This window comes from Syngnathus leptorhynchus, chromosome 1 (assembly GCF_054491065.1).
Source record: "Syngnathus leptorhynchus isolate UIUO chromosome 1, UIUO_Slep, whole genome shotgun sequence".
In the NCBI taxonomy this organism is placed as follows: domain Eukaryota; kingdom Metazoa; phylum Chordata; class Actinopteri; order Syngnathiformes; family Syngnathidae; genus Syngnathus; species Syngnathus leptorhynchus.
The window spans coordinates 15,742,415-15,751,711 of record NC_141195.1 but is presented as its reverse complement, the minus strand read 5'-3'; the positions used below and the strand labels follow the sequence as shown (position 1 = coordinate 15,751,711).

At 41.3% G+C, this 9,297-nt stretch overlaps 1 protein-coding gene across 1 annotated transcript; it reads left to right on the top strand.

Moving 5' to 3' along the window:
• The first annotated feature begins 4,275 nt into the window (after nt 1-4,275).
• Nucleotides 4,276-8,748, top strand: LOC147062168 (uncharacterized). Its single transcript, XM_085927959.1, has 2 exons — nt 4,276-4,339; nt 6,235-8,748. Exon 2 carries the CDS (start codon nt 6,280-6,282, stop codon nt 8,746-8,748), a length of 2,469 nt encoding a protein of 822 aa, XP_085784085.1. The 5' UTR covers nt 4,276-4,339; nt 6,235-6,279.
• Nucleotides 8,749-9,297: the final 549 nt, after the last annotated feature.

Here is a 9,297-nt window from a genome sequence, read left to right as displayed (position 1 = left end):
CCTTCAAGCAAGGAATCGCAGGTTCCCTAACTATGGCTGTCAATCAAACGCCGTTTCCTCTGAGTGCGTTTTCTATCTGCCAAGGGTCATAGAGAGCAAAAATGAGACCCGTCGTCACCCTCCCAGACTCCCCCCCTCCTCTTGCTCTCACTCCTTGGAGAGGTGTATCTCCACCTTGTGCATCGTGTCTGGGCATGACCTGTTGCTAGGTAACCCTGGGTCACAGCTGCAGACTACGACAAATCCTTTTTTTTATTTATCAGCCAGTTATGCGGGAGATGGGGGCTGTAATTTATTAGTTTGATATTGGGCGGCCGGCGCAAGTTTGAGATTGTAAAAAGAAGTGACGGGGATCACCGCATTACAAATTCATCCACTTTTTTTCTTTAAAAAAAAAACAGAAAACACATGAAAATCAAGCATCTCTCACAACAAAGCCAATGGTAATGCACTTTCCATGCTGGTAATTGAACAGATGTGGTCTGAAGGCTTGAAGTGCCCAGAAAAAAAATATTTCCTCGAACAGCGTGTGACTGATTCATGTCCTAGGAAGGAGTGGCTGCTTCCAGTTTACTTCGGCCATCCAAAACCGGTCATGAACAACATGACCAGTACTGATGCATGCACACTCCTTTTCAAAACCATTCAGAAGAATCGAAGACTTCAAAAGCAAAATCTGACATTTACATTGTTGCTGAATTGAAAAAAAATATTATATAATTTTTTTTAATCTCTGATCTTTTCCAGGTTACATCTGGCAATTTTTATTCATGGTATTGTAAATCAATATGAATTAACTTAATGGCTTAATTTAAGTGACTATGAGATAGGCGGAAAAAAATATTGAAGTTCTTTTTAATGAGGCCTTTGATGTCATTTCATTTTTAAAAGATGACTCTGTGTCCAAAACATCCAAATTTCTAGATGTTCACATAAAATATGCCAATGATGATGAGAAAAATGAATAAGAGGCGAGTGTACAAGAACAGAAGTCTTGTGACTTAATCCTTAAATTTAATGTCCAAGTTTTTGTCATTCAATTCACAAAACAGACTAAATCAACAAACAGGAACACTCAAAGTTACTAAATAGCTTCAGGAATGGATTGCTAACATGCTAAACTACAACTAAAATAAAGCTAAATACAAGGCACACTTGGACAAGACACTAGCGGCAGCAGGTAGCTAGTTGATTAATAGACACAAAGCAAGGGGCTGAAAAAAACAAAAGAAGAAAGAAGAAACAGGAAAACATGACAGAATATGAAATGAAACATAATCCAATCAACAGTCACACAGATCTTGACACTTAAATTCACCCTCACTCTTAACCTTTCAAAAGGAAAGACAATTAAGTCACATTGATTGCACAGAGCTCAATATGTAACTTAAGTGTTTTCATTCACATCAGTGAATAAGCGGCTATCTTTTCCCGCCTCAAACATGTAGTGATGCGTCGATATAAGAAAGTTTTTACACAAGGTAGGTGTGAACAACACTTCTTTGTGATGTGGCAAATTTAGAAGTCATTTATTTCCGCTTTGCAGCAACTTTAGATTGTGACATTAAAATGGTTATAACACATCCTGGCTTGGTATCTGGGAAAAAAAAGAAGCTTTTTTTGGGCATTTTCTATTCTCGTTATAGTTATGCTCTTGATGCAAAGTTGTCACATCTTTTCTATAGCGTTACTTTGTGGAACGAGTGTGAAATTGAGTGGAGTGATCTTCGGGACCATCTGACAGTTTGCGCAACACTCGAGTGTGATATTAATGCGTGATGCCTTGGCCCGGTCAAAACTTCTGATTGAAGTCTCAGCCAGTCGCCTTGTTAAATCTCTCAGCTTAATGTGCCTGTGATGAATCTTTCTCGCATGCTTCCTCCAGGCCATATCTGATCAAAACAAATGCACCTGCACTAACCCCCCCCTCCACCGCCCCCCCCTTCCCCACCACAAGTGCAACTCCTCTGGGACGGGTAAAAATTGACTCCCTGGCTTCCTCCGCCAGGCAATTACGTGCCATCTGTTCCCATCTTGGTTGTTCCAGCTCATTTTGTTTCTGCGATTGTTCGTCTAATATCATCGGCCCGACAGCATGAGCGGGGAAGCGGGGGGCGAGGTGGCAGTAGGACACCAAAATGAGGAGTGGCATGAAGAGGAATTAATCGAATCTATAGCAGAAGCAGATCTTCCCCTCTGAAAAGGGACAGTCCCCCTAGAATGAGCACCATTAGCATATTCATCACCTCATATTACCTTCTTTATGTAAAGTGGGCCAGACTTTCTTGACCACCTTTTTAATGCCATCTGTGATGTCTTTTTTTTTTTTAATTGTTTGTTAGCAACAGGTCTACCCGCTTGCCGCATGGTAATAATAACGCATTAGCCTTCCTGTCATGTATCAAACTGATCTATATGGAAGCACGTATACAGTAGCAGGCTGTAATTCTCCCTCGCGGAATCACATTATTATTTTGTTGAAGCAGCTATTGGACCCATTACTCTGCCACGCGCCAGCCCCGATGTGGCGCTGATTTAATTGCATCGATGTTGGACGTGAAGCGAGCATCAAAGGTTTATCACTTATGTCAATAATAAAAATAATAACGGGTGTGCCGGGCGTCACCTTAGGCAGAGATAATTCTCCATCTCTGCTGACAGGGCCGGAGATAGAAACAATCAGTCACAGAGGCAGCCGGACTGCCTGTAGGACCCCTGTGTGGTAGTGTTGGTGGGCGTCTGGGTGGTGGGGGTGGGCAGGCGGATGGCTTTTGGCTTCTATGTGAGCGCCACGTGCTAACTAGCTCTTTTTGACTTACAAAAGGATTTCATAGGATTTCATTATGTTGAAGCAAACTTTTGGAGCAGATGGATTTCCCTGATCTAAATGAGAATTGCTTTTGAGGCTGCACATCCAGTATCAGTCGTTAATCACAATTAACAAACCATGAAACAATACAGTAGCAACCAAGGAAGACATGAGTTGTAATGGAAGATGACAGAAGTCTTTTTAAATGTGAAATTACTGTTGTATTTTATTTTGCTGTGAATTAGCATGGGCTATAAAATAACTATGATGTTGTCTAATATTGACATTATAAGTTATTGTTTTATCATATGTTTGTGATTGAGGGCTTTTTTTTTTTTTTTAGGTGAATGGTGCAAGATGCTGTGAAATGTCCAACCTAGTCTAATTTGACCGAAACAGAACAGAAGTGTTAAGCTTCTCCATCAACCCTGAGCTACAGAAGGGCTTCTTGGGCTCAGTTTAACACATGACAAATGAAACAGTAAATGACGTCCACTGGAGTGCAGATAGATGCATTTCTGGGTCTATTTGTTGACGGCAGCTGTGAACACGCAGCTTGCTTCCACCAATAAGAAAGAAATATTGGCTGAAAATGGGAGGGAAAATTGTACTAACACGACGTCCACACGCTCTACTGCTAAAGAAAGCATCCGTGAGCGCCTAATTGGCTGTTTAGTCTACGGATGCTGTCCTGTACGGATTTGTGATACATTGCTGACGCTTCAGAAAAAGTCAGCCATCTGCACAGTTTCTTAAAAATGTTTTAATAAAATTCAACAAAGTGATATGGTCTTGCTTGGCCAGGAATATAAAATTGATATACTGTTGATCTTTCTGCATTTTTCTGCTTGACAAATCCCATCTTGTTGCTTCATTATACAATATTTCAGTTCGAATCAATATAGTACTGCCAATTAAGCGGTTAGACGCACGTCTACTGTACTTAGGCTCTTTAATATTGTGTGTTTGCTGACATCTAGTGGCAAACTGAAGTACCTGCAGAAGTGGTTTAACGCCCCCATGACAAATAATCAATTTAATTGCGCTGACAATAAAGCGCGCCCCTTAATTTTTTTTTACATTGTTAATAATTTCAGCTTAATTTTACTCAAACAAAGACAACCATGTTACTCATTTTATCATATAAGGACAGATTATTTTCTTTAATTGTAGAATGATTAGCATAGAAAAGTGTGCTCTTGAGCAGAAAAACTAGCATTAGCATTGATTTACACCCATTTTACTGCAATTAGAGTAATTATATCGTTAAATCGGTATTCAGATCAAATGTAACTGTATTTAATTGTAAATAATGCATTCATATGTTGTTCAGGTGCTTAATTTGTAATAGCATGACCCCAAATTGATTTTGGTTTGACTAAAATGTGATGTTATTGTATACAAATTGTGACAATAGTGTGTGCGAACGTGCGCGCGCGCATGCGCGTTGGGAGGGAGTGTGCGAGGAAGAGGCTGGTGTTAGGAAGAAGTGCAGGTTGGAGAGCAGAGTGAAGAACTCCTTGCGCGCAGGTAGGTTCTCTTTCAAAATGTATCATCTATTTGATCCATTATTGATCCATTCTGAACTTTCTACTGTGCTGTTTGCAAACATCTCTTTCATCTCCTTGACTAGCTGCAAAGATGTTTAGTTTGAAACATTGTGGATCTTTAAAGATTAAGGGGTGGGCAAATCTCCAATATGCTTCTAATATTTGCTGCATTAATTAATTAGCTTGTCCCAAAAAATTGGTCTTTATGATTTGTTAGTGGTTGTCCATAAAAAAAAGAAAAAATATTCATTTATGTCATCAAGCAATTGGTTTAATGTAAAGAGTAAAAAAAACACAAGTAAAATAAATTGAACATATTGGGATGTATTTTGTTTGATAACTAGCTAAACAATTCATTAGAAATTTAAACAATGGAATAAAAATGGTTTTATTTAAACTGATTACATACTTTACTTTTTTCCACCTTATCAATTTTTCCCCTATTTTTCTTTAACTAAAATTGACATATTCTTTTTTTCTTATAAAATAACAAGGTTGATTTACTGTAAATAATAATAATAGTAATAATGATAATAGTAATAATAATAATAATAATACACCATAATTAACTTGAAATCCACATCCATTCCATCCTTTATTATATTCTGTCATTTTTAAAATGAGGCATTTTACACCGCAGCAGTTTCTCTCTAAATTTGTTTATTAAAGATACAAATTTAAAATTCAAATGTGCCCCCAAGAGTTTTCCCACTCCTTTTATGCTAGCTGGTGGCATTTGTTTGTTATTTTGCTTCCGGACCTCAGAAAAGGCCTCTCAATAACTTGGCCACCTGCACAGTTAATTTAACTTTAATGCTGTGTAATGTGAGTGTCGTCTCATGCAGGTCACGAGGTTGGCGCTGATATGCATCCTCCCCATTCTCTCTCATGAGCCGTGATGTAAAGTAGAAATTATGGTGGAGGTAGTACATATTTTCCTCTCCTATTTTTCCCCTCCAAAAACAAATATTCCAACCTAAGAGTTTTTTTTTTTCTACTTTCCATCATGTGAGTAAGATTTTGACGCTCACATGCTTCCAGAGGCAATTTGACACCTCGGCCATTCATCCTTTGCAAAAGCCGTCTTCTCTTTCCTCCATGTGGGTGGCAGGGCTGTGAAATTGCTAATGTGAACACAGTGCTGCCAAGAATTGTTTTGTCACGTCATTCTGCCATCCATTTAACACGTACGCTAGCTGTAATAAAAAATTCATTCTCAAGGAGAACGTCGTGACCCCTCTCGCTAGTGGCACCTCTCGTTTCTCGGAAACTCTTATCTGAAAGACACAGCTCACTTTCAATGCCTCGAGCGGAACAATGAGCGTCTGTGTAACTCCAGAATGAAATTATTTGGCACAGTTGAAGTGTTTTGAAGATTCATGAGGGATGGGACTTTCAAACCACAAGTGGGCATTGTATCAGACTAAACTCAAATGAAATCCTTAAAGTAGAACATGACCTGCTCTAGGAAGCAAAGTCGAGTTATACATACACGTTTTTTTTTATTTTTATGATGGATCAATTTGGGACATTTAAGTGACCAAACTCTCCCAACATTGAGGTCTAGTAATATATGAAATTACATCCTCGGGGAATGAGAACAATGGTTACATGAGAACAATTTATAGTTTCCAGAGAAATTGAATATTGTGTAGTCGATGATGATGGATACGGTTGCACACCGCCAAACTGAAGTAATATGAGCCCTCATAAGTTTATTTGTCACAACTGAGTATGCGGGTAGGTCAAAGAGAAACCTTAGAAGACCTAGTTCATATTGGAGACCACGCTGTGACACCCTTTGACAAAACCTTTTCTAGACTGACCTTCTAATTTGGCATTTTCAACCAATATTTTCTCTTTGTGTCTTTATAGGCAGGACTGATCAGTGTTTTTTTTTTTTTTTTACTGCCTGCCGCAATGTTACTGCACTCTCAAGATAGAAGACCTCTCCTCGGGTTTTCAGCACTATTAACGCAAAGCATTCCCCGACAAAGACAACTTGCATCTCCAAGGAGCCCAAAAGAGTCCATCTTTACGTTGCGTTCTCTCACCTCACCACTTCCCTGGGCTACTCAGGCACTCTCCAACTTGGAACAAGGAGAGAAAGAACTGCAAAGCCTCAGGGAGCACCAGCAAGATGAGATGGATGAAGTGAACCGAGAGTTGGACAATGCAGCGATTGACGCACAGAGGGAAGAGCGTTGTCTTCTTGAGAAGGTTGAGCGGCATCACAGAGAAGCCCAGCGTCTCCTGAGTCAGGTGAAGAGGGAGAATTCAGCGGCAATGAGAGTTGTGCAAACACTCATAGATCAGCAACTTCGAAAGATTTGCCAGCTGAAGGAGCAGATTCAAAGATGGGGCGGTATCGCTGGGGGCGCTAACAAAAATCAGTTGCAGAGAGGGGTGGCCGAAGTCACCCAGCCATGGGAAATCTCACTTACAATTAAAAGGGTCAGCTTCCTACCAACCAAGTCCAAGAATGTATGCTTGGGTGAGGTCAGTATCTATGAGCAAGGTATAACCTATCCCATTGGTGTTTGTGGCGTCAAAGGACAGAAGTGTGCATTGCACTCAGGGAATTCGACATTTTCAAACACCGCCCCACTTGAGATCCGTAAAGAACCGTCAACACTCAAAACGGGACAAAGACAAAGCTCGGAGGAGAACACAAAGACAAAGAGTGGAAACCTGCAAATTGGACCAAAACAAAATCCATTAAGTTCTTCGAATGAAGAGTTTAGATCGCCAATGTCTCCCATACCAAGAAATCGTGGTGTATCAGAGTCCTCGCAAGAGGACGAAAACAACTCAGTGTGTTCAGACAGACATGGGCGAGACGTCTTAACTGCTTTTCCAGTACTCTCAAGTCAAAGAGAATCTGAAAGTGATGAATCGGATGGGAAATACCAACCAACCGAAACGACTTCTAGCGTCCTGGTCTCGCGTGAAGAAACGTTCTCCCCTCAAGAAAGTGAATCCATTTCCAGGCACACTCTTGGATACCTTCCCACAAGAGCTAATTCATTTTCGCAAAAAGCCCTATCCGGGTCAGATGAATCATCGCAGGACAGTGGAGGCTCTCCTTCACCAGCGGCCTGTGAGGATTCGTGTTACATGTGCCCTGAGAATATATCGGTCAACAGATCCTTCAGGCAAGAGCACCGTCTTTCACTTTCTTCTGGCAAGTTCTCTGGTAAACAAAGCCCCGTCAGTCATGGTGACAAAGGCGACTGTAGACCTATCAGGAAAGTCAATCGAATACGTCTGGCAGCAGAGCCAACTATCCAACAAACCCAGGGACATGAGCCAGAGTCCCAATCAGACAACAATACTTTAAATGCCAGGGAATCACATTCCAGTAGGCAGACTTGCGTTAGAAAGGTGTGTGGTGTACATTCTGTGAATCTATCGCTGTCCATGCCAGAGATGGAACGGGAGGGATCGCAGCAATACAAAAACAAAGAGAACGACGTGGCAGCTTTAAGGGAGCTGGGGGAAGAGGGCGGAGGTTCGCCTGTACTTGACTCAGCTTATCTAGTCAAACAGTTTGGCAGACAAGGATCAGGCCGCACAGATTTCAACCTGCCAAGCGGTATGCATGCAACTGTTAAAGGCCAGCTCTTTGTGGTGGATTGTGGAAACGCCCGCATTCAGGTGACCGACCCCAAAAAGAACATTGTGCAGCAAGTGTCCACTTCCGGATCAGAGAGATCTTCCCGTATCTGCAATTACTTTGACGTGGCTGTCAACTCGAAAGGACTCATCGCTCTGACCTGCGCTGCCGAACGGGCCGTGTTGGTCTTCAACCGTCACGGACGTCTCCTGCGGACGTTTGGAGGCGCGACGAGTGGTCCCGCAAAACAAGAATTAGACGCTCCCCGGGGGGTTACTGTAAACCGTCAAGATGATTTCTTGGTTGCTGACATCAAGCGTGGCACCCTGACCGCCCTGAAACTGGACCCCAAAACCGGGGCCAGGCTCGAACGTACAGTTGTCACGGGTTACCACAGGCCATACCTGGTGGCAGCTTGTCTCACAACCGGCCTCATGGCGCTCTCAGAAAGAGGCAATGAGACTGGCCGTGTACCATGTATACGTGTTCTGGAGCCCGGATGGAATACAATACGAGTCTTGGGGGTCTGCTGCGGCCTTGGGCCTGTCCTATCCTGCCCTTGGGGCCTTTGTATTGACAGCAATGGGGATGTGCTGGTGGCAGATTGGGGGAAGCAGCACCACCGGGTTCTTTTCTACCCCTCCCAGGGTGTCGGCTGGCCGCTAGTGACAGATCATTTGAACAGCCCAAGAGGTCTCGCGCTGCTCCCTGATGGCCACATGGCGGTGTCGGACAGCATGAATCATTCCGTCAAGATCTATCGCTACAAATGACATGCGGCTGATTACGATGACTCCAGATGTTTTGGAGAGAACCTTTTGCTTAACTCGAGGATTATATTTGAAGTAGCACAGCATGCAAATTCCAGTATAATTAGCTTGCACTGCTTACTTGTTACTTGTCTATTTATATATGTTGAAACAAAGGATTCTCGTCTCTTTTCACAAAATCAGTGAACAAATGTGATTTACTCTTGATAGATAAATGTATATAGGTATTATCAAATCTGATTGTTGTATCTTGTCAAAAGTGAGACACTTAAATCGCAATAAACTTTGGAGCGTTTCTGAATTATTTTTTTGTCAATTTGATAGTAGTACAATCCCTCAATTTTTTTTTTTTTTTTTGCCAAATACTTCGTAACCAGTGCAAAAAAAATCATATATTTAATAATTAAAAAAAGAAGACAATACTTGATAATTCTGCATTTAGCTAGACTTTTTAGTGACACAGGTTAGTTTCTGACTCACTGAGCCTTATTTATTTATTTATTTATTTATTTATTTATTTATTTATTTATTTATTTATTTATTTATTTATTG

Excerpts from the sequence above, each read along its gene's own strand:
- LOC147062168 (XM_085927959.1), top strand. The coding sequence starts at position 6,280 with ATGTTACTGCACTCTCAAGATAGAAGACCTCTCCTCGGGTTTTCAGCA.